This window comes from Parus major, chromosome 6 (genome assembly GCF_001522545.3).
Source record: "Parus major isolate Abel chromosome 6, Parus_major1.1, whole genome shotgun sequence".
Classification (NCBI taxonomy): domain Eukaryota; kingdom Metazoa; phylum Chordata; class Aves; order Passeriformes; family Paridae; genus Parus; species Parus major.
This window is the reverse complement of record NC_031775.1, coordinates 2,086,657-2,114,059: the sequence shown is the minus strand read 5'-3', so window position 1 is coordinate 2,114,059 and position 27,403 is coordinate 2,086,657. Positions and strand designations below refer to the sequence as shown.

At 50.7% G+C, this 27,403-nt stretch overlaps 3 protein-coding genes across 10 annotated transcripts in view; 2 read left to right on the top strand and 1 right to left on the bottom strand.

Moving 5' to 3' along the window:
* ECHS1 (enoyl-CoA hydratase, short chain 1) lies at positions 1-2,139 on the top strand (the record flags this gene model as incomplete). Its single annotated transcript, XM_015632446.1, has 8 exons — positions 1-34; positions 690-887; positions 959-1,086; positions 1,167-1,266; positions 1,351-1,455; positions 1,533-1,652; positions 1,738-1,805; positions 1,888-2,139. Coding segments are annotated over 8 exons (819 nt in total), but the record flags the coding sequence as incomplete, so codon positions are not given.
* A 378-nt stretch (positions 2,140-2,517) lies between these two features.
* On the bottom strand, positions 2,518-8,063 carry ZNF511 (zinc finger protein 511). Of its 6 annotated transcripts, none has more exons than XM_015633882.2 (9): positions 7,875-8,063; positions 7,677-7,750; positions 6,686-6,887; positions 6,466-6,590; positions 5,738-6,138; positions 3,678-5,428; positions 3,451-3,523; positions 3,294-3,352; positions 2,518-2,937 (listed from the first exon to the last, which is right to left on the bottom strand). In XM_015633882.2, exons 1-6 carry the CDS (start codon positions 8,046-8,048, stop codon positions 5,196-5,198), a joined length of 1,209 nt encoding a protein of 402 aa, XP_015489368.2. In that variant the 5' UTR covers positions 8,049-8,063; the 3' UTR covers positions 2,518-2,937; positions 3,294-3,352; positions 3,451-3,523; positions 3,678-5,195. The 6 variants fall into 6 exon arrangements, with proteins under 6 accessions (XP_015489368.2, XP_015489373.2, XP_015489374.1 ...); XM_015633887.2 differs by having other exon boundaries at positions 5,953-6,138; XM_015633886.3 differs by lacking the exons at positions 2,518-2,937; positions 3,294-3,352; positions 3,451-3,523 and having other exon boundaries at positions 5,323-5,428; positions 5,738-5,888; positions 5,953-6,138.
* Positions 8,064-8,105: 42 nt separating this feature from the next.
* The window catches only part of TUBGCP2 (tubulin gamma complex associated protein 2), a 20,227-nt gene continuing 929 nt past the window's right edge, over positions 8,106-27,403 (top strand). Inside the window, exons 1-17 of one of the 3 annotated variants that reach the window (XM_015633784.1) lie at positions 8,106-8,141; positions 9,339-9,511; positions 10,169-10,297; positions 10,585-10,761; positions 13,645-13,804; positions 14,180-14,387; positions 14,880-15,079; positions 15,514-15,703; positions 16,230-16,375; positions 16,973-17,153; positions 18,054-18,234; positions 18,441-18,613; positions 19,646-19,774; positions 20,213-20,333; positions 22,102-22,245; positions 22,697-22,825; positions 23,513-23,676. In XM_015633784.1, the coding sequence (XP_015489270.1) occupies positions 9,362-9,511; positions 10,169-10,297; positions 10,585-10,761; positions 13,645-13,804; positions 14,180-14,387; positions 14,880-15,079; positions 15,514-15,703; positions 16,230-16,375; positions 16,973-17,153; positions 18,054-18,234; positions 18,441-18,613; positions 19,646-19,774; positions 20,213-20,333; positions 22,102-22,245; positions 22,697-22,825; positions 23,513-23,676 (2,582 nt within the window). In that variant the 5' untranslated portion in view covers positions 8,106-8,141; positions 9,339-9,361. Of the gene's footprint in view, positions 8,142-8,229; positions 8,870-9,196; positions 9,216-9,338; positions 9,512-10,168; positions 10,298-10,584; positions 10,762-13,644; positions 13,805-14,179; positions 14,388-14,879; positions 15,080-15,513; positions 15,704-16,229; positions 16,376-16,972; positions 17,154-18,053; positions 18,235-18,440; positions 18,614-19,645; positions 19,775-20,212; positions 20,334-22,101; positions 22,246-22,696; positions 22,826-23,512; positions 23,677-27,403 lie in introns of those variants that run through there. The other 2 variants (XM_015633783.3, XM_033515577.1) reach the window with 2 other exon arrangements.

Genomic DNA, 27,403 nt, shown 5'->3' with positions numbered 1-27,403 from the left:
CGCGCCCCCAGCGGCGCACGGGGCTGCAGCGCCGGTGAGCACCGGGGCACCGGGAGGGGCGCCGGGAGGGCACCGCGGGTGGGTGGGCTTGGCCTCGCCGAGCGCTCAGCGCCGGGCACCGGGCACGGTCGTAGCCCCTGGCGGGCATGGGCCCATCGCCCTGTACGTGGTCCCTGGGCTGCGCACCAGGCCACGGCACCGGGTCCCTGCTCCAAATACGGTCCCAGCGCCGGGCACGGAGTTCCTGGGCTGTGCACCGGGGCTACAGCACCGGCGCCGGGACCCAGCACAAGGTACGGTCCCAGCACCGGGCCTGTGCCCAGTGAGTTACACGTGGTTCCGGAGCTGCGCTCCAGCACCGGGCACCGGGGCTCTGCGCCATGTATGGGCAGCGGCACTGCATACCAGGGCACCGGGGTCCAAATGCCAGCACCGGGTGCCTGGACCACGCACACTGTCCCAGCACAGGGTGGTCGCGGGGCTGCATCTTGGCGGGCTAGGGTGGCACTGGGAGCTCCCCCGAGCCAAGCTCCCGGTGACGTCCCGGCGGCTGCCGGTGACCGCTGGCATCAAGGTCGCCTTTAAATAGCTCGGAGTGGCGGTGGCCAGGCGTTGCCGAGGGTGGCCGGGGGTCTGCCCGGTGCCCGGCAGCCGGTGGGCTAACGGGCCAGTGCTGGTGCTGCGGGCAGGGGCCGCATTCCAATACCTGCTGGTACAGAAGACGGGAGCACAGAAGAACGTGGGGCTGATCCAGCTGAACCGGCCGCAGGCGCTCAATGCGCTCTGCGAGGGGCTCATGGCAGAGTTGCGGCGGGCGCTGGAGGCCATGGAGAACGACCCGGAGGTGGGAGCCATCGTCCTCACCGGCAGCCAGAAAGCCTTTGCAGGTAGGACTGGGGTCTCTGCTCACCCCTAAGTTTTGGAGGGAATTGGTGTCCCACTGCACTTCCCTTTGCAGCTGGCGCAGACATCAAGGAGATGCAGAATAAAACTTTCCAGGAGTGCTACAACAGTGGCTTCCTCGCTGGGTGGGACAAGGTCTCTGTTGTCCGCAAACCCATCATCGCCGCCGTCAATGGCTATGCCGTGAGTGTCCCCCACATCTCCCTGCACCCCCTGCGCCCTCCCCGGCACCCCCTGACCCATCTCGGCCTCCCCTGTCCCAGCTGGGAGGCGGCTGCGAGCTGGCCATGATGTGCGACATCATCTACGCCGGGGAGAAGGCACAGTTCGGGCAACCCGAAATCCTACTGGGAACCATCCCAGGTGAGCAACAGGCCAAGGGTTTCCATCCCAGTTGGGGTGGGGACACCCGGGTATCCCTCTCTGTACCTTCCCTAAATGCCGCAGGTGCCGGCGGGACGCAGAGGCTGACTAGGGCAGTGGGGAAGTCGCTGGCGATGGAGATGGTGCTCACCGGGGACCGGATTTCAGCAAAGGAGGCAAAGGAGGCAGGTGGGGGCCTGGGACAGCCCTGGAACTGCAGGAGTCTGGCAGGGAGCCATCCCCCCACTTCCCACTGCCCATCCTAGGTCTGGTCAGCAAGATCTACCCTGTGGAAAAGCTGCTGGACGCAGCCATCGCCTGCGCTGAGAAGATTGCCAGCAACTCCAAGCTGGTGGCTGCCATGGCAAAGGAGTCAGTCAATGCTGGTAGGGGCTGGGGGCCAACTGGAAACTCCCTGGGGGGCTGCCAGGCCAGGCAGAGGGGTTTCCCCAACTTCTCCCTTGCTTTCAGCCTTTGAAACGACGCTGACAGAGGGGAATAGGACAGAGAAACGCCTCTTTTACGCCACCTTTGCCACTGTGAGTAGGGGGATGATCCCTTGGCATGAGGGATAACAGGGCCGCTGCAACCCCCCCAACCTCACCTCTCTGCTTGTTGCAGAGTGACCGCAAGGAGGGGATGACAGCATTTGTGGAGAAGCGCAAGGCCAACTTCACCGACAGCTGAGCCCAAGAGATGCAGGTCCCTGGGGTGGTGCAGGTCCCCACGGCCTCCTGCAGCCCGTCCACCCCCTGCCTTACCCCGCAGAGGGGACCGGGACCCGTCGGCGAGCAATACGTGTTTGGGGTGACAGCCAGCAGTGGGGACCACCTCTGCCTTCGCTATTAAAGGGTTTTCTAGGTGCTGCTGGGAGATGGAGCATCCTTGCTTTGAGGTCCTGCCTTAGCTGGGAAATGTTGGGCTTCACTGAGCCCCCACCACGCCTCATCTGACACAAGGCTGGGCAAGAGCAGCCTCGTGGAGCACAGGTCCACGTGTTCCCCTGCAAGGGGACAGCCTGTGGCACCTTCTGGGGCACAACACCGATATGCTGAGTTTGCCTGGCCCCAGCCTCACCTGGGCTGAACTGAGGCTGGGGTGAGTCTCTGTCCTGAGGCCCTGAGACTCCTGTCCCAGGGCAGCATCCTCATCCTGCCTGGTGCCTTGGGGTAATCCTGAGGGAGTTCCTGCAGGTTTGGAGGCCCTGAAATTAGCAGCAGCTTTCTGCCAGTAATGAGGAGCCCACCAGGATGTGCAGAGGGGAGTGGGTTTATTGTTGAGGCTCAAGGCTGGGTGGGAAGGGGCAAATTTCCCCAGGAAATCCCAGCCCTCGTTTCACAGCCCGGGTACATCTCCACTCAGCTGTGGTAGATGTGGTCACGGTCCTCCTCAGGGTCATTCTGCACCGCCACGGACAGCATCCGGAGTGGCTTGTAGACTTCATCCTCCCTGGCATCATCCTCGGGGTGGTAGAGGTGGTCACGATCCTCCTCCGGACCATTCTGCACCTTTGGGGCCAGCATCCAGAATGGCACACGGGCACTGGCCTCCCTGGCATCATCTTGGGGGTGCTGGACTTGGGGTGGGGCCCTCTGAGCCCAGGCACTGCCGGAGAAGACCTTTATACCAGGTTCACCCTCTGATGGCTTGTTGGCTTCTACGCCCAGGATGCTGGAGGAAGGGAACAAAATCAGCTTGGAAAGGTTGCCAAATCCCACCCTGTCCCAGGGGAATCCCACCCCAGTGGAGTGCAGGGACCCTGGTGAGATTGCCCACATCCCAGGAAGCACCAGTTAGGATCTCAGGGTGCAAAGGGGCTAACTTAAACTATTTGTTCCACAAAAGGAATAGAGAAACCAGCTGGACGCTCAGGGAGTTGGCGTAATTCGGGAAGGGAGATGGAGCTGGGAGCTCCTGAATTTCAGGGGACACAAAGCAGCAAGGGGGATTTATTCCCCATCCCCCCAAAACACCCTCCATTTTGGGGTGTTGTTGGTTTTTGCAAGCCAGATGCAGGCTCCTCTTACATTTCCTCAGCCAAGTCCTGCTCCGTGTCCAGGTCCTTCCATCGGGAGCTGCTCAGAGCCTGTGGGGAGACAAGGGGGTTCCGAGGGGGGGCACGGGTCACACATGGGTCCCCTCACCAGAGGGAGCAGTGGGAGGGCAGGCTGAGGCAGGGCTCACCTGGGTGTTGCCAGGTGCCAGCAGGAGGAGGGCGATGCCCAGCAGGATGCTCACACTGCGGAGTCCCATGGCCCTCGAGTGGAGAAGAGACAGATGGCAGAGACGTGGTGGCACAAGCCCTGTGGTTGGTGCTGGCCCACATCCTGTTCCTGTGCCCACAGCTCCTCCCTGACCCCAGCACCCCCCCTGCCCACCCCTCGTGCCCGCCAGGGCTGGCAGGGACCTACCTGTCCGTGGCTGCCTCCTGCCACACCTGCCTCGCACTTTGCCCGGCCCGTGGCGGCCCGGCCTACACCTCCCTGGTGGCACTGGGCGGATCCAAGTCCCTCCCTGGTGGCACTGGGCGGATCCAAGTCCCTCCCTGGCCCTGGATGGATCCAGGTCCTGCTGCTCAGGGAGATGGCAGCCTGTGCACCCCACCAGGGCAGGCAGGTCCATGTCTTCCTGCCAGTGCATGATCTCTGCAGAGATGGGAAATTCAAGTTTTGGCTTGAAATAAGGATTTTTGACAGCCACTGCCAGCTGGGAAATACTTTGTTGGACTGGGAAAAGCTGGTGGTCCAGAAGAGAGCCAGCCAGGAGCCCTGAAGCTGTAACTGCAACTTCAATGTGTTTTCCAATAGCAAGGTGAGGCACTCAGGAACCCTGGACTCTGGGAAAAAGGTTAGGACTCGTGGACCTAAACACATAAGCAAGAGCAGACTGGGCTGCTGCATGACCTTTGTACCATCACAGGCCTAAGCCTGCAGGCATCACCAGCAACACGGGGCCTGCTTCCCATTCCCAGATATCCCAGTGTGGGGAAAAAAAGCCTCATTCTGGGCTTTAGTGTTGGGAAGTGATTTTTGGTCCCTAGGCAGTCGTGAGGCTGCAGGGTTTTCCTGCAGCACTCTCCAGAGCCCACGGGGCAGGGATTAGGGCTGGACAAGCTGGATGAGTTTTAAACAGAGCGAAGCTTTTTAAAACTCACTGGGAAATCTCCTACATCTCCGTAAACATCATTCCCTGCTCCCATTTGCAAGGATTTTTCAAAGCCCCTTTGATCTTCTATTCCTCACAGAGAGGGGGAAGGGAAAAAACGCAATTATAGATCCTAAGCTTCTTGGATAAACATTGTTCCAGAAACCTCTTTTTTTCCCCTTATGCACAATTTTTGAGTGTCAAGATTCCCCAGGACCCCAAAACCAGTGGCTCTGTGTTTCCAGCTTTTTCCAGGAGGATGAGATTACAAAGGAAAGGAAAGGCAACAGGGAAAGCAACCTCCATCCCAACCTGATTTTGTCAGTATTTGCAGCAGAGGGAGGGAGGTTCATTCCACTTATCTGACCCTGCCTGGGCTTCAAAGTAGCACTTAAATTCTTTATGAAGCAATTTTGTAACAATTCCTTTTATTTATTCACCGGGTTGGAAGTCACTTTATTTTAACTCCCTGCCAAAACGCTTCTCCTGACCCAGATAAATCTTCCAGAGCAGGTGCCGGGCTGCAGAGGAGACTTCATGGAGATGGAAAAAGTCAGAACCAAGGACCGATGGGGTTATTTCCCCCCATTTTCTTTTCCCAGTGATTCCAGCTTCCATGCAGTCACACTGTCGTCCTGTAAACTTCTTGAATCTGTGTTTTATCCCCAAGAGGCAAAATCTAAAATACCCAATCCTGTGCAGCCTCGGCTGCAGGACAGTTTCCTTAGCACCTCACCACACGTTTTGGGTTCCCCTTCCTAAAATCTTGAGGATTCTTAACTCAGTCAGGTGGTGCCAGTTCTGTTTGACATCAGGAACCCATGACCCAAATGCTGGCAGAGCTTTAATTGGTTTGAATGGTTCATTCCATGGAGTGGGAACTGGAAATATCCCTGGTGGCATTGGCTCCATGTCTGCTCATCCTGCACAAATCTGCTGCACTGACCTTCAGACTTTCTTCCGTGGGCCTTTAAATCCTCGGGTGGCACCTTGTCCAAAGCAAATTGTGGATGGGATCCTGGAAAGGGAGACAGGCTTTAATCCATGCTAACAGCCCAGCCCTCACAGGCTCACTGGGATGCTTAATGCTCTGTGGGGCATTGGAAGCTCCCAGAGTAGAAAGAGCAAGGTGTGGGAGGAGCAGGACAGACAAATCACCAAATAATTTAAAGAATGGGTGAAATACTGGTTGGATTTCCTGTGTACCCTGCACATTCCTGTCCTGGAGGCCTCTTTACAAAAAGGTGTGTTAGCAAATGTAACACTTGGGCAGTTGCAGCTGGTTGATAATGAGGAGCAGGAGAGCAGAAGCAGCATCCTGCAATACCTTGGGAAGAGATCAGGTGGGCAGACAAACACAGCTTCCACAGCACACCCACGTTCTGCTCTTCCTCACACTTCCTTCTTTCAAAAATGGCTTTGGAAGCACACATGGGATTCCTGCCTCTTTCATCTTCAGGATGAAGAACACCCCAGTGCTGTAAAGGGCTGATAAGATGGAGTGGTCCCAGCCCCATCTGCCCCAGAGGCCAAAGTACAGACCTGGATTTGTAGAGTCGTTTCTCTGGCAGTGAGGGGCCGGAGCTGGCTGCAGGCTGAGAGATCTCCATGTTCTCCTCAGGCCCTGTTTCCACGGGATTCACCTGGAATTGCTCTGCCATGTCCACGCTCACATCCATGGGCACACTGTCACCCTGCTCCATGGGAGAGTTTGTGTGCTTGGAGCCACTGCAGAGACAAAATTTGACATCCTGGCTCAGGAGCTGCCACGTGAGCCCAGAGCCAAGGAAATCAAAGGTACTTCATGAGGAAACTAGTCCATCTGGGATGGATTTCTTCCCAATATCCCATCTAACCCTGCCCTCTAGGAATGGGAAGCCTTTCCCCCTTTTCCTGGCACTCCATCCCTTGTAAAGAGTCTCTGTCTCTCCCATAGCTCCCCTCAGGCACTGGAAGGCCACAATTAGGTCACCTCGGAGCTATTCTTCTCCAGGCTGAACAATCCCAATTCCCCCCCACTTTCCTTGCAGGACAGGAGGAAAGTTCTGCAGTTACCTTTTCACCTTCTTGGGCCTGTCAAACCGAAAGTCAGCAGGGTAAAGGTGCACGGTCACCAAGTGATCCTTCCTGTCCTTGCTGCTCTTGAACTTCTCCGTGCAGCCTTCCACCAGACACTGGTACTGAGAGGCAGGGAGGAGAAAGAAAAAAAGACATAACTGGGAAAAAAAACAAGGGCAGACCAACCACAAGGCAAGGGCTGGGCATGGCAGCTCACCATATTTTGCTTCTCGGCCATTATCTGGAAGAGGGAGTCGTGCCACTCCAAGATGTGGATATCCAAGAGATTCCCAGAGGGAAAGGAGCGCTTGCAGAAGGAGCAGACATTCCTGTGCAGGGTGTTGTAGTGGTGCTCGTAGCCCTCCAGCGTGTCAAACACCTGGCTGCACCCAGAGATGTGGCAGCTGAACTCGGACACCCTGCAGGGAAATTGGGACATCCACTCTTTAAGCTAAATTAGAGCCTTAATTTCAGCTGCAAGCATCCCTTCTAGATGACTTTATCAGAGAATCCCAGGATGGCTTGGGTTGGATTGAACCACAAAGCTTATCTGATTCCAACCCTTTATCATGAACAGGGACACCTTCCACTAGAGTCACACCTGCAGCCACAATACTCCTGGCAATTTTTGGGACTAATACTTAAAATTACTTAAATGCATTGCTCCAGGTACAATGGAACCAAGATCATGATGGTGCTGGCAGCTGGGAACTTATTTGCCATTAGAAACTTATTAACCATTGTGGCTTCAGGATCATTTAGATCATCCTTCTGTTAAACGGTGCTTTGGTGAAGAATAAACAAGCTGCAAGGTAATAATGAGCTGTTTGACCTGAAAGTTGCAGTTGTGGATGACAACGCTATGCCAATGGTTTTTTTAAGAAGCATCCATAGGTGAACCTTGCACAACACTCAGAAAGTACTTCCTGGATTTTAAATCCAAGAACAAGACGAAGATTCTCCCCCAGGTTGGAGCTGTGCCAGCTGCAGCAGCCCAGAGCAGCTGTGGCTGCCCCTGCATCCCTGGAAGTGCCCAAGGCCACGTCGGTCAGGACTTGGAGCAACTTGGCCTAGCAGAAGGTGCCCTATGGCGGGGGAGAGGAATGAGATGATCTTTAAGAACCCTTCCAACCCAAACCATTCCTTGATCCCATGACAGGCGGACTCAGAGCTCGCCCCAGATGTGGCGACGAGACCGCCTCACTTACTTGGGTCTCTCGGCCACTTCCTCGAGGCTGGTGAGGACGCCCTGAAGGTAGAGGTGCCTGTGCACGTCCCCATCCTAGAGAGGAGCAGAGAGCGGCTGTGGGCGGGCGGGCACGGCCGCAAAGCACAGCGCAAACCCTTCAGCTCCGGGGCAAGCCGCGCTGGCAGCGGCCCCACACAGCCCCGTGGGGCCGCCTCACCTCGAAGAGCGGGTGTTGGGGGCCGAGGCGGAGGCGGCGAGGGGCGAAGGTGAAGGGCGGCGTGGGCTGAGGAGGGTGCGGGGATGGGAGATCCTGAGGGAGCGGAGGGAGCCCCTCCCGGAGGAGGAGGTGAAGGCGCGGCGGCAGCGGCAGCATGGCGCGGGGACTGCGCATGCGCGGGGCGCGCTGCCGACTGGCCGCGCTGGGGAATTGCGCATGCGCAAACCGCGCTTCCCGGCGCCAGTGGCTGCACTTCCGGGCGGGCAGGTAGGGATGGGGTGGGATGGAATGGGATGGGTATAACGGGATCGAATTGGGTATGGAGGGTGGGACGGGGCGGAGAAGGGTGCGGCTGAGGTGCTGCCCGGGCCCCTTGGGTCATCCCGGGGATGGGGATCCCCTCGCTGTTTGCCCGGGGCCCGCCCGGGTTTCCCGGGTTGCGGCTGTGCCGGTGCCCCCTCAGGCATTTCCTTGTGTCCAGCCGAGCCAGCCCAGCTCCCGCAGCTTCTCCTCATTCCCCACACCCCTGACCCCCAGGCACTTCAGCAGCCCGCGGGAATTCCCGGTAGGATCAGGGCCCCAGGTAGTGGGGGAACCTGGGCCTTTAAAGAGATTTAAACTTGGGCTGGACCAGGCCCTGCACAGCCTATTGTAATTTGAGTCAGTTTTGAGTGGGGAGTCGGACCAAGGTTTGCAGGGATCCCTTCCAGCTTAAGTGATTCCATGATCTTGGCAAAGCGAATCCTTGTGCTTGATACATGGATCAGATACAGTCTGTGCAGGGTGTCACATGGAACTCCTTATTTTTTTCCGTGATTCCTGACTTGGGGTCTCGCTTCTGATTTACAGAATCACAGGATATTCTGAGTTGGAAGGGACCCACAAGGATCATCCAGTCCAGCTCTTAAGTGAATGGCCCATTCCAGGATTGATCCCACAACCTGGGTGTTTTTAGCACCAGGCTCTGACCTGCTGAGCTCAACTCAGGGTTCTGTGTCAGTATTAAAGTTATTATTTAAATATTCCACAGGGTTTGAGTGAAGGTAGTAAAGTGGGCAGTGGAATAGGAAGACCCCTAAACTTGGGGAAAAACTGCTTTGGAGTGATTTCAGAAGCAGCAGCAATGTTCAGGCTGCCAGGACTTCTTCCAGCATTCCTTCTGAGATAAAAAAATCCTCTGCTGGCCAGCCCCGATTTAAGATTCTCCCCCAGGCTTAGTTTTCCTGTGTGGAGTTGTCTCAGCTGCAGCAGCCCAGAGGAGCTGTGGCTGCCCCCGGAGCCCTGGAAGTGCCCAAGGCCAGGTTGGGGAGGGCATGGAGCACCCTGGGATGGTGGAATGAGGTGGGCTTTGAGGTCCCTTCCAACCCAAACCCTACAAGGAGTACATTCCAGAAGCGTCTCCCTTGAGAGGGGATGTTTTCCCTCGGAGCAGTGGGATTAACCCCTCGTTCCCCGTGTCCCCAGGGCCGGTGGCCCGAGCCGGGAGCATGAGCGAGTTCCGCATCCACCACGACGTGAACGAGCTGCTGAGCCTGCTGCGGGTGCACGGCGGGGAGGGCGCCGAGGTGTACATCGAGCTGCTGCAGAAGAACCGCACGCCCTATGTCACCACCAACGTCTCCGCGCACAGCGCCAAGGTCCTGCCCGCCGCCCCGGGAACCTCCCGCCCTCCGCCTCGCTGCCCGCGGGGAAAAGGGGAAAACAAGAGGGGGTGGTCAGGTCTGGGGGTCACGGTTCTGGGTGTGAAGCGGGAAGGCTTGGAGGGAAAAGGTAGAGTCCTTGAGTGTTGGTGGGAGGAGTGTTAGGACTGGGGTGGGGGCAAGTTCAAAGAGGGAGGTTATTTTGTAGGGTATTTGGAAGGAATTGTTCCCTGGGAGGGTGGCAACCTGGCACAGGGTGCCCAGAGAAGCTGTGGCTGCCCCTGGATCCCTGGAAGTGTCCAAGGCCAGGCTGGACTTTGGGGCTTGGAGCAGCCTGGGATAGTGGAAGGTGTCCCTGCCCATGGAACAAGATCACCTTGAAGTTCCTTTCCCACTGAAACCATTCTGTGATTCCATGATGAAATGAAAATGGTATAAAATGCAAGTTATGTGACAAGCACCCAGCTTTTTTCTTTGAATATCTCCCAAATATTAGAGATTAAAACCTGACATACTTTTATTTGTTTTCATTTTTAAAAGCAATCCACCAGTCAAGCTCTAAGTGCTGGGAAGTCTCTAACTCTGTCTGAAACTTTGCAGCCTGAGCTGCGTGTTTGCTCTAACTCCATTTAATATTAATGTGGTGTTTTACAGGTGAAAATAGCGGAGTTTTCTCGAACTCCTGAAGATTTCTTAAAGAAGTACGATGAGCTGAAGTCTAAAAACACAAGACATCTGGATTCTTTAGTTTATCTGCTGTCCAAACTCACGGAAGACAAAGAGGTTGGTTCCTCATTTAGAACCCAATGTTGAAGAGTAGCATCAATGCAGTGATTTCAAGCACAGCTGATGGTAAAATTCAACAAATAACCAGTTCCAGCTTTTACTGAGTTACTAAAGCCCTCCTGAGAGTTATGCTTCTCTTGATATAACTCACTAAGACATGGAAAACTGGGACAGAGAGATCTGTGGTTAGATTCACTACAGCCAGGGCATGGTCATGTGTTTCTTGCTTTAGATTGTGCTGCCCTGCATTCACAAAATCTTTTCTTTGCTTTTTCTACGTACAGACACTCCACTACCTGCAACAAAATGCTAAAGAAAGGGCAGAACTCGCAGCAAACGCAGCCACCAGCAGCAGCACGAATTTTTCCATCCCCTCATCCACTTCCAAGATGTCTCTGCAGGAGCTGGAGGAGCTGCGCAAGCAGCTGGGCACTGTCACGGCCAACTCCAGTGCACAGCAGGTACAAAGCCCTTTCCCAAGCTCTGGGCACAAAATCTTCCCTTTTGTTAGTCACCTCATATTAAATCTTGGTGCTGTTCTTAGTAGAAGTGGCCTTTTTCCATTCCAGTCAGTTAAGGTTAAATTCTTTTGAGATTATTCTAAAGTTAAATTCACAGTTAAATTCTTCCCTGTGAGGAACAGGCTGCCCAGAGCAGCCCTTGCTGCATCCCTGGACGTGTCCAAGGCCATGTTGGGCAGGGCTTGGAGCCACCTGTCATCATGGGAAAGGCAGAAAGGAAGAGGAAAACCAGCTGGAGACACAGGCTTAGCAAACATTTAAACATTTCACTAGCAGCAGTAGGTTGTGGGGTCAGAGTGCAAAAGGGCAGTTTAATACTCAAATCCCAAATTCTGTCATTATTTGTATAAAAAACTGTACTGTGGTGGCTTGACCTGACAGACAGGACAGAAAAGGAAAAAATATGGTGAAAAACTCATAGGTCAGAATAAGGATATTTTGGCTGCAGAAGGCAGAGGGGCAACAGTGTATGGAGAGTTCTTAGGACAGAGGGGAAAGAGGAAAAGATGTTCAGAGGTCCATAGTGCCTTCTCATGCCTGGTCAGCATAATCTAACAGGGGACAAGCCTCAGATCACTTCAGGCCCTCAATGGGAAGAGGGATGGACCTTCCACTTCCCATGCTTTGGGTCTCTGGGCTTGAAGAGTCCTACATGAATGTGGTGGTGGAGAACTCAAATCCTAAACAAAGGGTCCAAGCCCTCTCCCTGTCAGCAGTGGTGAGACCAGCCTTGTCCCACATACACTGAAATACTGCACAGACACTGGGCCTGACTCATCCAGATCCTTCACCGACAATCTGAGTCAAGTGGGTGATTTAGATCATGAGGGGAAGATGAATTTCCAGTGAGATAACTGATCTTACCAGGATTTATGTGTGAACTTGCTAAAAGAGGGAAGACCTGGAAGTGCCGTTCTCTGGGATGTGCAGTTCACAGCCAGAGGGATTGAAATGCCATTGCAAGCCAAGATTTGTGCTTTCCTGCTGCTCCATTTGTGGTCTCTTCAGACTTAAAGAGCTGGAACTGTGTTAAAAGGCCCTGATGGGCTGGTGCTCGGCACTGGTGAGTCAGTAAGGGCTGGGACAGGAGGACATTGCTTGGAAGTGTTCGTTCTTCTCAGCCTCTGACCCAGATCTTGTGTCTGTGAGGGTCACAAATGGAGCTGGAGGTGTTTATGGACCTCAGAGACGAACCCTTCATCTCCCTCCATGGAAGTTGGCACTGCCATTGCTCGAGGTGTCACATGCAGGTTCATAAGCATGGCAGTGGCAATCTGCCACCCTGTGCAGGAGTGAGGCTGAGGTGCCACCTGAGGGCCGTGCTCTCAGCCCTGGGAGTTTGCTCCAGGCTGTTGTTGAAGCCTGTAGTGACAGTGACCTAAATTTCGAGTTGCAGAGAGAAGGTGATTCGTGCCCCTGAGACATGTACTTTGTCACCAGTGCCACAAGTGCTGGGCCATCTGCCCTGGGATTGTTTGGCACTGTCACAGATCCTACAGTGATTGAAGTTACAGCTTGGACCGGTTTTGGTCCAGGATTCATCGAGCTGGGGAAAGTTAAGTGTTCCCTTTCAGGTGGATGCGTTCTTTATGGCCAAAATGTTGACTTTTTTGACCTCTGCCAGTTAACAAAGTCACACCAGAGCTGGTTGAACTGCAACAGAAGTGCCCTGCCTCTTGTTATAGAATAAAATCAGAGTCATCAAGTCCAGCCCTGGATTGAATATCACCATGCCCACTAAACCATGTCCCCAACTGCCATTTCTGCTTGTGATTTGAACACTTCCAGTGGTGTTGACACCACCATTTCCCTGGGGAGCTTTTTCCAGTGATTAACCACTCTCTCAGTGAAGAAAGTTTTCCTGCCTGCCATTTGGGAAGACCTCCTGGTGGCTGCCCTTCTTCCAAGCAGAACATGTTCATACAGCCAACTGAGGTTTGCAGTTTCCTGTGGGGGTTTAGCCATCCCTTGAATTGCTGGCAGCTTGCTTGATGCTTCCCATTTCTCCATCTGAAAGTCCCAGTTCTGTTAGGGGAGCAGAGGAAATCAAGGTCCTTTTAGCAGATCACCCACACATGATGTAAATAAGAAAGTCAAATGAGCCTGTACATATCCCTTTTCACACACACATCTGTGGAGTTTCAGAAATGGCCTTCATCAGCCCTGTGTTTGTGCACTTGGGGCTCCAAATGTTCATGTAGGTTGTGCATCTCTCAAGCTTCCCCAGCTGATGATTGATCTTGCACTCCATTTATTTTAGTGTCAGAGCTGGGGGTGGAAAGTCTTTCAGTCTTCAAGAGCTCACTTCCTTCACCAGCTCCCACTCAGAGCAAAAAAACTCCATCATTTTCCAGCTCTCTGTGGGTGGATTTGTCTGGGTTGCATTTGGCATTGAGTTCAGAGGTGTTCAGTGCCGCTGGAATAGGATGTTGGTGCTTCTGGAAGGAGTTTCCTGCTTTCATGTGGTGCTCTCTCCAAACCTGCAGCCACTGCCTGGTGGTTGTTCGTGTCACTGTTCTGCTTCCCTGGGTGTGTCCCAGCACCCAGGCCAGTGTGGACAGATGCAGAAAGGTATTGTTTGATGTAGAAAGGTCAAAAGTATAAAAAAATATGTGTTTTTTGCAGTAATGGGGCAAATAGATGAGGTGGTACTGGGAAATTAAACCCCACACCATGCTACTGAAATAGCAGCTATTCTGCTCTCCATTCTCAAATCCATCAATCAGTTTGCAGTCAGTTACTCCTTGAAATTAAACATTTCTTGGACTTCTGAAAGTCTCCTGTTTTTTTTCCTTTCTTTCCCTCTCTCTCTTTTTCCTACAGCCTCTTGAGCTTACACGAAAAATCCTTCGGGATAAGCAGAACAAGAAGAATTCTGGTCAGCCCATTCCAGTATTTCCATCCTGGGTGTATGAGAGACCTGCACTTATTGGGGATTTCTTAATTGGCACCAGTCTAAGCACTGACACAACAGTACCAATAGGTATGTGAAACACAGGGAAAACTGTATTTATTTGTAGTGTTTTGTTCTCATTCCCAAATGCTGTTCAGATGTTCACACTCACCAAAACTTGGCACTTTTTTTTTTCTTTGTGACTGTATTTGAGCTGTTTTCTGGGTATTTGAATATTTTGGTGGCAAGGAGGTTGGGAAGTTGTTGGTGTTGGAAGTAACTGGGCCCTTTTGGGTGGAAGGATCAGCAGCAGGAGCTGTGGCCACAGATGTTGGATGTCTGATCCCATCTACTGGTTTGGATATAAATGAGCACTGTTCTCCAGGTGTGCAAGGTACAAGACTGAAACAGGTGGATGATGGCACATACTATGTATCCTTTTTTTTGTCTCCTCCTTGGAAACAGGCACTTTGCCATTAGCCTCCCAGGAATCCATGATTGTGGAGGACTTGCTGTACGTTCTGATTGGTGTGGATGGAAGGTACATCACAGCACAGGCCCTCGTGGGCAGGCAGAACCGAGCCTTTTCACTCGACCCAAACCTGGACTTGTCCATCAAGGAGCTGGTGACCAGGATTCTTCCTGTGGCAGCAAGTTACTCTGCTGTCACCAGGTAGAGAGCTGGCTTTTGTCAGGGGAGGAGGCTTCCCTGTGAGAACAGAGAATTTCCTTTGCTGGGTTTGTCCTCTGTGCTGCCAGTTCGCTTTTTCATTCACACAACTTTGTTCTTTCCAGTCTTGGCCTTGGTAACCTCAGGTAAAATGCAGTTAGGATATATCTGCCTTTGCTGCCTTCTCTTCCCACTCTGCTTTGAATTTCTCCATATTTCCTGCTTTTTGCTCCCCTCTGGGCATCCAGTTGTGTGCTGGTTCAATTTCTACACACTGCTTATACAAATGGTTCTAGTTCCCTCATGGCTGGAGAGGAAACATCTTCCCACAGCTTTCCCTTCTAGGAAATGTGGGATGGGAAATAAGGGAGAGGGACTGGTGTGCTTTTCAGCACAGGATCCACTGGTGTGCCTGCACAGTGTCCTGAAGCCACAAGTTCCTGAAAATTACACAAGTTACGTTGCCTGAAAGAGTTTTCATTTTGCTTTTTACAGGTTTATAGAGGAGAAGTCTTCCTTTGAGTATGGACAGGTCAATCATGCTCTGGCTGCGGCCATGCGGACTCTAATCAAGGAATACATGATATTAATTACCCAGCTGGAGCATCTTCAGAGGCAGGGCCTTCTGTCACTGCAGAAGCTGTGGTTTTACATCCAGCCCACAATGAGGACCCTGGAGATTCTGGCTTCACTTGGTAAATGTCCAAAATACAATCCTTACATTTTGACAGCTTGTGAGGGTGGCCAAACAGGCAGGGCATGACTCATTTTGATTTCCTGTTGTATTAAAGAAGAAAGCCTAGGGTAATTGTACTCATGAGGGCACTGTACTTCTTCTGGAGAAGAGCATTCAGGTTCTAGGGCTGAATGTGCCTTTGGCCTTCACAGCCCTTGGCCTTCACAGCCCTTGGCCTTCCCATCAGCTGTATCCACCACTGCTGCCTCTCCTCAGCTCCTTTCCAAACTCCTCTCCAGTTCTGTGTGGGTGTATAACCAGAAGGAATCCCTAGTCCAGCCCCTTGCTTACAGCTACACAGGCTGCTCAGGGAGCCAGTCTGGGGACCATTTAGGGTTTTGTCTGGGAACTTTTCAGGATTTAAGTGTCTTATATTGTATTTTTAAATTCCAGCTACTTCTGTGGATAAGGGTGAGTGTATGGGAGGATCAACCCTGAGTTTGCTCCATGACAAGACTTTCAATTACACAGGGGACAGCCAGGCCCAGGAGCTGTGCCTGTATTTAACCAAGGCAGCCAGCGTGCCTTACTTTGAAATCCTGGAAAAGTGGATATATAGAGGCATCATTAATGATCCATACAGGTAAAGAACAGTTAAGCAATGAAAATGAAGCGCAAAACTTCAGAATTACTGATGTGCTTTGCCAAGTCTGCATCTCCCAGGGGCCTGAAACAACCCTCTCAAAGTGTTTTGACTTTTGTAGAGTGTTTTGAAGCATTTTGCTGTATTTGATAGTTAGTGCAGCATTTCTGTTTCCCACATTTTCAGAATCCTAAGGTGAGGGCAAAGCTGAGGATAAAATATCTGAAATTAGCGCCTTTCTGCTGGTGAGAGGTGGACAAAGGCCAGTTTTCCTCACCCCTGCACTGACAGACAGATAATGTTTAGCCTTGGTTTATGAACCCTGTAAAATTCTGTTTCTCATTGCAGATCAGAGACACTGGGTAGTGCTTTTCCTCTTGCTCCACAGACAAATTTCAGTTCTAGATTGGTTGTGTCCTTAGGAGACCTTATTTCTGATAGATCACATTACCAGTTTGCAGGTCAAAAAAAAAGTAATTCTCATTGTTCCACTTCCTGCCCCTAAACATCTGCTTTAACTGTTCAGTGAGTTCATGGTGGAGGAGCATGAGCTGCAGAAGGAGAAGATTCAAGAGGACTATAATGACAAGTACTGGGATCAGAGATACACTGTTGTCCAGCAGCAGATTCCCTCCTTCTTGCAGAAGATGGCTGACAAAATCCTAAGCACAGGTAGGTGCTTCTGCTGTGAGAGGAACCTCGAGACCTTGTGTAAAGAGAAAGGAAATCTTACTGTGCCTTGCCACTTTATGGGGTTGTCCAGCTGAATTGAGAGCAACAGAAGGATCATATTTAAAAAGAATTCCAAATCCTATAAATAAAATAACACAGGGGCCCAGCAGCAAGGGGAGCTGTCTGTCTCAGTGCCGTTTTGTGGGTAGGTTTTCTAGCTGGATGGAGCTGGGCACCTGAGGTTTGACTATCTCAGTGTTAATTTAAGTATACAATCTCTTATCCTTGTTCAAAGCTCTCCAAAAGTGACTTGTGAAGCAGAGCAACAGATCTGCAGAGCTTCAGGCCACCTGCAGAGATGTTTTGTCACCACTGGGAAATGAAACCATTTCTAAATCCCCTTAAATGTGATACCAGGTGCTTATTTTAAAATTCTGTATCATCTTTTGAAAGGTGCCTAAATCCTTTCCAACTTTCAGCACAACGTAGTGTAAACATTTCTCAGCATATCTTCCTCTTGAAGGGAATGGTGTGGAAGTTTCCCTGTTGGCTATACAGCAGGGGTGAGTATAGGACATTCTTTCTTTTTAATTTCAGGGAAATATTTAAATGTTGTGCGGGAATGTGGGCGAGATGTCACCTGCCCTGTGGCCAAAGAGGTCATCTACACTTTAAAAGAGAGAGCCTATGTGGAACAAATAGAAAAAGCATATAACTATGCCAGCAAAGTTCTTCTGGACTTCCTGATGGAGGAGAAAGAGCTGGTGGCTCACCTAAGGTTGGATTTATTTTACCAAATGCATGATAAATAGATTGGTTCTGCTAAGGGACATACGTTTTTGAAGTTAGCTCTGTTCTCTTGGGATATTACCAAGGTGTTCTCTGTATTTCCACTTAGAAAGGTTGACCTAAAAAAACAAGATTTGGGCTTTTTTCCCTGAAGAGGGGAAAAAAAAAAAGTAAAATGATAGAAATGTTGAGTAGGAATGATGTCTGGGGGTTTCTGGTCCAGCTTCCTTGGAAGGCTGTTGCCAAAACTAGGTCAGGGCTTTGTCTAGATCAGAAGTCTGGAGCCACACTGTGTTGTGGCTGTGCTCCTATTTTTGCTCCAAAGTCTGCAGTTACCATGTGTGATCTCTGGCCAGGCACTTGATTAATCCTCAGGCTCACCTCAGAGCTACTTCCAAGCTCTGTGCCCACTGCACATAACTCTCCCTGGTGCCAGGTGAAAAATCAAAGTTTATGTGTCCTGTTACAGCAGAAGTCTGCTGGATTTAAAAAAAATCAGCACAGATATTTGTCCATTGAGAGGAGTCCAGGATTCTGCTCAGAATTGGCAGCTGCCCTTCAACTGGAGGAGATTTGAGAGAAGAAACACCAGCACACCAAGGGGTTTCTTTGCATTTTTAGAGGCAAAAAGAAAAAAAAAATATCAGCAGCTGCCCTGATCTGACTACACAGAAGTGTCCTGACTGAGGAGGTAGGGAGGAGGAGACATCCATAAAAGACTAGTTTCCAAACTGGTTATTTATGGCTTCCTGCTCTCCAGAAACAAAAATGTTTTGGGATCAAACCCTGCAGGCTCGTTGAATTGATTTCCTTTGTTCCTTCAGGTTTGATATGGATTAACCCAGTCTTTCAGAAAGGTAATCAATTGTCCCTTTGTTTTCTTGAGCAGATCTATAAAACACTATTTCCTGATGGATCAAGGGGACTTCTTTGTTCACTTCATGGATCTGACAGAGGAGGAACTTAAGAAGCCTGTAGATGACATCATAACGACAAGGCTGGAGGCTCTGCTGGAATTAGCCCTGAGAATGAGCACAGCCAACACTGATCCCTTCAAGGATGATTTAAAGGTGAGAATGGGTGGAAGCAGAAGATAATTGACTTTGAGCAGCAGGCCTGCCTTGGTTTGGGGAGGTCTGTGTGCCTGTGAGAACCTGCTGTGTCCTAGGTCGGTGTGACAACTCGAGAGTGACTTTAAGCACGGGCACCTTGCCTGTTGTTCCTCAGTTGTTGTGGGTGTCCTGTGGCTCCATTTTTTCCTGCTCTTCCCTTACAGATTGACTTGATGCCCCATGACCTCATCACACAGCTCCTGAGGGTGTTGGCCATAGAAACAAAGCAGGAGAAGGCCATCATCAGTGCAGACCCCACGGAGCTCACCCTCAGCGGCCTGGAGGCCTTTTCCTTTGACTACATTGTGAAGTGGCCCCTGTCCCTCATCATAAACAGGTAAGACATCAATCCACTGAGGGAAAAACAGTCATGTACTCTCACAAAGAGGTTTTCCATGCAAGAATCAAACATTCCTCAAGCCTGGAGAGCAGAAAAAACCTGCACTTTCTGGTGCCCCTGGTTGCAGACTCAAAGGATACAGGCTGTTGCTACTCTAACAGGTTATTTTGCACTTAACTGAGTCGTGAGGGACCAAATGGTTCGTTTTTCTGCAGGAATTTGCCTCTTGTTTCCCTGGAGAAACACTGCTGTGAGCCACAATCAAATGGGACAAGCAGAGTGGCAGATTTGAAATTGCTGAATGCCAGCAATTAACTCCTCCCTTAATTTCCCCTCTAAAAATTCCATTGAATCGGTGAGACTTTCCTAACGACGCCGCGATGCTTTTGGAATTTTGTCTCTTCCTTCCCAACAGAGTGTGCTAGCTCTGGTGGTAGCTATGGAAGTGAAAATAGGATTTGGGAAGGTTTCCTGAACTGTATCGACTGGAGCTCTGCAGACACCTACGCCCAAGTGTCTGAGCACAGACCTGAATCCAGTCCCGGAGCTATAAATAAGCAGCCCCATCTGCTTGTGACAGTGTGTTGCTGGTGGGGTAATGCTGCCTGTAGCTTGGTTACAGCTTTTCCTCCCCTCTTCTTGAAAAATTCTTGGGTGAATTCTAAACTCCTGGTGAATTCTTGGGTGACCATCGCAGCCTTAGCGTGCTGGGTACAAGAGCACAGTCTCTGAACCCTCCCTCCCAGCCCCTGTGTGAGTGACCCCTGCGTGGAGCAGGAGGGAATTAAGGAGCCTGGTGATGTACCCACTGGCAGGAAATACGGGGGAGGGTCTCCTTGGAGAGGAATTCTTTGGGATGGTTGCAAATGTGACTCTCTTGCTTCGGTTCAGCGCAGATCCGCGCACGTCTGAAGGCGTGAGGAACATATTGTGTAAAGTCTCTTTACCTCTGAGCAGCCTCAGCCTTCACAGCTTAGTCTGTCAATCAGAACAGGCCTTCATCTGGATGGGCTTCTCATTTCTTTCCAGGAAAGCACTGACAAGGTACCAGATGCTTTTCAGACACATGTTCTACTGCAAGCACGTGGAAAGGCAGCTGTGCAACGTTTGGATCAGCAATAAGACAGCCAAGCAATTCTCCCTGCATTCAGCTAAGTGGTACAGCCTTTTTTTGTTTGTTTGTTTTCAGTTTTGGGTCTCCTTCTTCCTCTTTAGGTATTTCATGACATAGCTCAGACAACACTGAAGTCAAAAAGATCCTCACAAATGTCTTACAGGCTCAGAGACGTCAATTTGTAACATTTTAGGTTTCACTCATTACTTGCTTGTAAAGTTGCTTTAATATTTAATATCAAAATTTTAGTTTTATATAAGCATATACTTAAAATCTGTGACAGGTTCAAAACTCAACTAATTGAGGAAAAGCCACGGAGAATAATCAGAGATGGTTTGCAATGACTTTATAATCCCTCTCACACTGCAGCAAGGCATTTGCTAGGACAGAAATATTTAGCTCTGCTTGGCTGTGCAAGCCTGGTGATAGTTCTCCGTGGCATTTGCTAGCTCTGAGCTGTGTGGGTGTGATTTCTCCCCTAGGTTTGCTGGTGCTTTCACACTGCGGCAGCGGATGCTGAATTTTGTGCAGAATATCCAGTATTACATGATGTTTGAAGTGATGGAGCCAACATGGCACATTCTGGAGAAGAACCTGAAGCTGGTGAGTGAAGTTGGAATGGAAATCTTAACAAATGTAATGTCTAATCCCAGTGGCTGCAGGTGTCTGTTGATTTTGCTGGAAGTATTTAAATATCTGGGAGCTGCTGTTCCTGCCACGTTGCAGAGTGCTGCTGTTCTGCACCACCTTTCTGCTTGATTAGTCACACATCCCTTTCCTGTGCTGCATCCCCCTGTCTCTGCCCAGCTCACACTCCCTGTTATGCTCAGGCAGGTTCTCCTCAACATTCCCTACACAGGAGAAAGAGCTGTGGAAAAGGAGGGTGGATGCAGAGTGCAAAGATCATAAAGCAGTCCAGGCATCTCCAGCTGATTCCTTGGCCAAGTTACAGTGCTCGTAGAAGTAGAGCCTGTGCTTTCTCTTCCATGAAACTGCCAAGGACTGGCATGCTGGGAATGTTTGGTAAAAGAGGCCATTATTATTATCATTATTAGTAATATTATTATTATTCCCTCTGGTTGTCCCTCTGTGATCAGACACTTCTGGGTTGCACATCGTTTTGCTCTTAAACCCTGCAAACCACTCATCTGAGGTACCAAACAACACAACACCCCTGCAATCAGCTCTCTTGGCAGCTGTCTGATGACCCTTGTGGATCTTCAGCATCAACTGATTCTGCCCCAGTTCATACTGTGCCCTGAGGAGCTGTTTTGGGGTCAGCTAACCAACATTTTTTGTTGCCCTGTCATGTTTTTTTCTGGAGAATTCACAGGAGGGAGCAGGTCTAGGATTGTGAGTGTCTCTGTATGTTATTGACAAGAACTTCTGAATGAGAGGAGTTCATATGTCAACCTCCTGGATAATATGGGAATTATTTCTTAATTTTGTTGCGAGTTTAGGCGTGCAATATAAATCACTCAGTTTACTTTACTTGCATGGAGGCCATCGTTGAAGTTATCCTGTCCCTGTTTTCTTCTTTCATTTGTATTTTTTTTGGGGGAGAAAGGATGATCCTCACTGGTCTCATGTAGTGCCTTATGGTGCATTTTATTTGTCACACTTCTCTCTTGTGCATTTTCACTTAAAGATAAGGTGCTTTCTTCCTAAAATTGTAGCTGGGATCTTCATCTTCACGTCATCATTGTCTCCATCAACACAATTTCATCATCATCTTCATTGCATTAGAAAGCTGCATTTATCCCTGTTCTGCAGTAGCTTAAAGGGTTGTGGGAGGGGTTTCCTATCATTTAAAACTCAAGAATGAAACAGCCTGTTGGAATAGCAGAGGTAAACAAAAATCTTACAGAATCCTCGCAGTGCTGCGTGTCCCAACTCCTTATTGGCTCCTAAAGTAAATTTCTGGATTATTTCTGCATAGCCAGTATGTTTTAATGATAAGCTTATTGACATTTAAGATTCTTCAATTTGTGTTTCTCTTTTCCTCTTGTTTTCACTGACTTTACTGAGGTTCTGGAGGTGGGAGTGCCCATGACAAGCAGATTTAAAAACAAAGGAAATGCAAGTTCATAAAGCAAATAGCTCCATCCTTTCCAGGGGGGGCTTGGGTGATGAAAGCAGGCGCAGTTTGTGGGGAGGTGAAGTGACAGATCAAAGGTTTAAGGCCTGTGAGGGACTGTTGAAGGCAATGATGCAGGTGCAGTCTCCACCTCAGGATGTTTCTGGGAGGTACACGAGGAGTTTCTCACCCTGAGAGGTCCCTGGCAGAGGCAGGCTGCTGGGATGGAGCTTTGGGATGGAGCAGCACAGCAGCCCTGGTTTGGTTTGTCATTGTTGGGCTCTCCTGTCACAGGCATCCAACATTGACGATGTCCTGAGCCACCACACGAGCTTCCTAGACAACTGCCTGAAGGACTGCATGCTCACCAACCCAGAGCTGCTCAAGATCTTCTCCAAGCTGATGTCTGTGTGTGTCATGTTCACCAACTGCATGCAGGTGTGTGCAGCCCCCCCGTGCCACAGTCCCTTTGCCAGCTCCACATGGACTTGCCTCTGTTCCCCCTGTCAGCAGCTTTAGGGCTTGACAGCTCACACCCTCTCCCAGATGGTTTCTGTGACTTCTTACTCCACAAAATCCTCATTTTTCCATATTGAGGTGAGGTTCCTCTGGACCAAATTCCCTCTCTTGAGGTTTAAGTTGTAGTGCTCTGTAGAGACCCTCTCTTGAGGGTGAGCTGATGGGCACATTCCAGCCAGCATCAGGGAGCCCACAGCTTTTCTAAAAACTACTTTCCAGTGGCTTTAGGGGGATCTGTGTATCAGCTTGCTGAATTCAGTCTCAGAGCTAGCTTTCCTGGGAGTTAGGGGGTGGCCAGAGCAGAGCCCACCGTGGAGCACAGAAGAAACGGGCTGTAACCGTGTCCCCAACATGTCTGTGCCCTCACCAGAGGTTCACCCAGAGCATGAAGCTGGACAAGGAGATGGAGAGGCTCACCCTGGAGCATGGCACCATGCTGGGCCCGCCCACCGAGGAGGAGCGTGCTGAGGAGGCTGCCAAGAAGAAGCTGACCAACAAGGTGGGGCACGGGGAGACAGCTGGGCTGGCACTCTGGCCAGGGTGGCCACTTGCAGACAGCCCTTCCTGGCTTCTAGACCACATCTGACCCCAAAAGTACAATCTTTGTGTGATTGTGGGCAGTGTGGAGTGCTGCTGGGGTTCTCAAAGTCTGCTTTGAAGCCACATCCAGGCTTTCTGAAGTGCCAGCACCTTCCCATTCCCAGAGTGTGAGCGGGGCTCTTTGCAGCCCATGGGTTTCATAGCTGGGGGAGCTGTCTTGTCCATATTTCTCTGTCCAGGTGCACAGGGGATTTGCTCTGTGGTTAGCAGATCCTCCTGTCCCTCTGAAAGCCCCTCTGGCACACATCTGCAGCACCACTGCAGTCACAGAGCTGCAGAGGTCACAGCCTGCCTTAGGCAACACACATTTTCTGCCTTCTGGCTTTTCCTCCTGCTTGAAAATGAGCAGTGGCAGCATGTGTTTGTGGATAACTCAGCTGGGATCTACTCTGGGCTTCTCCCAGGCTGAGCACAGCAGGGCTTTTAACTACCAAGGACTTGGAAAGATTTTATTCCAGAGGCTGAGCAGCTGTGAAGTTCGATGGCAGTATTTTTGAGCAGGTTAGGGAATGGAGGGAGTAATTGCAGCCCCTTGGCAAGTGCAGCTCAGCAAACACATGGGGCCACTCTGCCTTTGTCTTGGCAGCTTTTAGCAGAGCATGCTGACAGCCTGCACCTCACATCTGGCTTTGAAGCCACCATCAACAAGTTTGACAGCAATTTCTCCACACATCTGCTGGACCTGCTGGACAAACTGAGCGTGTACAGCACCAATGATTGCGAGCACAGCATGCTCAACATCATCTACAGGTAAGCCAGGCCTTTTCTATCTGTGACTTCCCCTCCTGTGGGGAAATTCCTGAGGAAATGCTCATTAGTAACTGAGAAATGTGTGTGTTTAGGAGCTCTGAGCAACCTGGGCTAGAGGGAGGTGTCCCTGCCCATGGCAGGGCGTTGGAATGAGATGGTCTTTGAGGTCCCTTTCAACCCAGACCATTCTGCTTTCCATTTCCACCCAAGGCTGTAGAAAAACCCCAAAACACCTTCCTTTGAATTAAGTGAAATAATATTGTAAATGTGGTGTTAGTTTTCCTGGGGATTGTCTCACTGTGGAGACAGTGAACAAACCAATTTCTAATTACAGCGTAAGTATTCCAAGATGAGAAAATCACAGGAAGGTTTGATCATAAAGTGTCTATTTTAAGTTTCCATATTGCATTTATTTAAATAAGCAGCTTCTTGGAAATCAAAATTCCTTTAGAAATACATAAAAGTCAGGTACAGGATAGGGGGGAGAGAGAGAGAGCAGATGGATGTTCTGCTGCTGGGTTTATAACCACTGTGTTGTTTTTTGAATAAAAAAAAAACCTCCTGGAAGTTCTGCTCCCTGTCCATCTGTACTGGATATCTTTTATGGCTGGCTGATAACCCTCACACCTCTGTTGAGATGTGCTACACCTGAAAGCAGAGAGGAAATGTTTCACAAATGTATTTTTAAGGAGATTGTTGTCCCCTCCCAGTGCCGTTTCTGACAGCATCTGACAGGGCTGTCAGGATTCCTGGTACTTTGCAAACACTGTTAGGTGAAGTATTCCCACAGGAGACTGTGCTTCCAGTTGTCCTTCTCTTCTGGGAACTTCTTGTCCAGCAGCTGCCACAGGTTTCCACAGGCAGGTCCTGGCAGTGCCCCAGGGCTGCTTGGTGTTCTGAGCTCTCCTGTCCCCTGTCAGGGGAGGAGCTTCCAGCCACCCTGTGGGTGGTGCTGAGTCCCTGAAATGGGAATGTAGGTGAGGACCCCTTCTCCACAGCCCTAAGAACTCTGGTTTGCTCCATTTCTGAAGAGACCAGAGTCAGAGATCATCTTCTCATCTTGAAATTTCTCCAAAAAACTTTTTGTGGCTGTGAGTGCAGGCCCCAGCTGTACAATTGGTTGTTGTTCCTTTCAGGACTAACCAGGGCAGCCAAGTCTCTCTAGGACCTTTTGGGAAAGGCTGGTGTGGCTTCTCAACATTTTATGTCACCTTTCATCTGCCTGGACATGCCAGTTCATCATCATCAGGCTGTTGTAGGTTACAGGCAAGATCCATCTGTAGGAAAAGGCTGGAAGGATTAAACTCCTTCCTGGCTGCTGTCACTCCTGGGTGTCACAGGAACATCCAGACTCAGCTTAGATCCAGGGATTGGGACCACAAGCAGTTGAGACACCCAGGCAGGAGCATTTACTGCTCCTCAGTGCTCCAGCTCTGCTTCCTGCTTTATCCTTTTTTTAACATTTTTACCCCTCCAGTACAAGTTCCAACAACGGGGCTTGCTCATGGTGCTTCATCCAGGAGATCTTGATGGCAGCTCTCTCCATGATCCCAGGGCACACAGGACATGGCCAGCACAGTGCTGAAAACCAAATTACCTGTTCTTGTCGTGGTGTCAATGTCACACACGTGCCAGGACAGGGGGACAAGCTGGTGCTGCACCCCACAGCCTGGCTGTGTGTCCTGCCCAGGGTGACCAGCCAGGAACTGCTCCACCAGTGTCACAGCACACATGGGGAGTCAGCTGGGGCCAGCAAGTGACTCCTGAGCTGTGAAACCTCTGCAGCTGGTTCTTCCAAGTACAGAGAGCTTGGCTTTTGCAACCAGCACTTCCTGCTTCAGGGGAAAGGAGAAGTGTGGTGATACAGATGATGCAGTGCTTCTCTCAGTGGTTTGTGCTGTGGACAGTGACCTCAGCTGTATCCAGAGGCTCAGAGTAGGGCCTGGGTGCTTTTCCCTGCCTTATTTCCATGCCCCAGTCCTTGTGCCACCAGGACTGTTCTCATCATCAATTCCCCCCCCAAGTCTCTGGACTCTCTGGGACCGCTTGAGTCTTCAGCAAGTCATTGGCCCTGCTGCCCTGCCCCATTTCCTTAGCAGAAATACTGGATGTTAACAGCCCATGGGACCTGCCTTTCCAACCCCACAGGCTGCTCAGGGGTGGTTTGAAGGGTGGGAGCCCCACAGTGAATGCCCAGAGGTGACATTTAGCTCCCATTCAGGTTGGAGGGATTGTTGGCTCGAGGCCTGGGCTCTATGGCAACAGGAACCCGAGAAGCAGAGTGGAGACAGTTGCCATCTGAAATAACATATCTGACTGAGAGAGTTTATAAGGAAGAGTTTGTAAGACATACCACTCTTCTAATTTATAACCTTTCTATGGGGCTGCTTTCCAACAGGGATCATCAACATGTCAGATAAATAACAAAATTCACAGTTCTGGTACTTGCTCATCATTTCTTTGATCCTGGTTAACACTTTTTCATTTTGTAGTACTGAGTAACTGAGGCATTTTATTTTGTGGCATCAAACAATAGGAGATGGAGATGCAGAGGGTTTCCTACAGAGCTCACAGGTGACAGATCTCTGGTGTGCCCAAGTCCTCCTCAGGTGTGTTGTAGATGGAAGGGACCCACAAGGATCATCCAGTCCCTGCCCAGACCCCCCAACAATCCCAGCCTGTGCATCCCTGGGAGCGTTGTTCAAACGCTCCTGGAGCTCTGGCAGCCTCAGGCCCATTCCCTGGGGAGCCTGGGCAGTGCCAGCACCCTCTGGGGGAAGAGCCTTTCCCTGGTCTCCACCCTAAACCTCTCCTGACACAGCTCCAGCCATTTCCTTGGGAGTGCTGACAGAGGAACTGCAGGAACTCTTCAGTCACATTCTAAGAAATCTGATAGATCAGTGTGGTTATCAGGCATCCTTCCTTTACCAGTTTGGAGGAAACTGAGCTCAGAGTAGGTCACCAGGATGTGGTGCAAACCCCACTGAATCCAGCCACAAAGCAAGAAACTGCTGTGTAAGCACGTGCTGAGGAAGCACCACATGAATTCTGAAGAAATGGTTATGGGGGATCACTTAAAACTAAAAACAGCCAAAAAAGAAGGCAAGCAAAACCTGCAGGTCACTGAGCTGGGAATGAGGCAGCTTTAGAAATGGAGCAGGTCCTCAAAGCAACGGGTCCTGGCCTTGTGTTTGAATGAAAACTTGGTCAGTGCTCTCACCTCAGTGTCAGGTTTCCCTGTCACAGCTCCTCGAGGACGAAAGCAATGTAAAGCTTCTCAACCAGGAGAGAGCAACAGACAAATTCCATCTGTCGAGGCTCTGTTTTCTCCAGGCACCAAAAAATGTCAAGGAACAATTTGTTGCCATTTGTGTGAGGTTGTTAAGCAACATGAAACTCAAATATTGTGCCCATTCAGTTGGTACTGGAGCAGCCTAATTTGAGAAAGGGAGAGAGTAACTTTTGTGTGATTCATGGGTTTGCACTGACTGCTCAGCGATCCGGGGCACACGAGTGCACAGGCTGCGGGTGCTTTGGGATCTGCCACGGGGAGATTGCAGCAGGCTTGGGGCTGGGGGATTACTCTGGATTATCAGGGAGGTGGGATTGAGGTATCCCTGGTGTGGAGTGCTTTGGAGAGGCTTTTCCACGTGTCACTTGTGGTTGAGCGTCTCCTGACCGGTTGCTCATGCTGGTGAACTGTGGATCTGTGGGAAGCATTCTGGTG

What these genes read in the sequence shown, in the direction of transcription:
- ZNF511 (XM_015633882.2), bottom strand. Translation starts at nt 8,048, where the DNA reads ATGCGCAGTCCCCGCGCCATGCTGCCGCTGCCGCCGCGCCTTCACCTC. An exon ending in CCCAACACCCGCTCTTCGAG is followed by an intron (nt 7,751 to 7,874) that starts GTGAGGCGGCCC and finishes GCTCCTCTCTAG; the next exon opens with GATGGGGACGTGCACAGGCA. An exon ending in AGGCCCAAGAAGGTGAAAAG is followed by an intron (nt 6,139 to 6,465) that starts GTAACTGCAGAA and finishes TTGTCTCTGCAG; the next exon opens with TGGCTCCAAGCACACAAACT.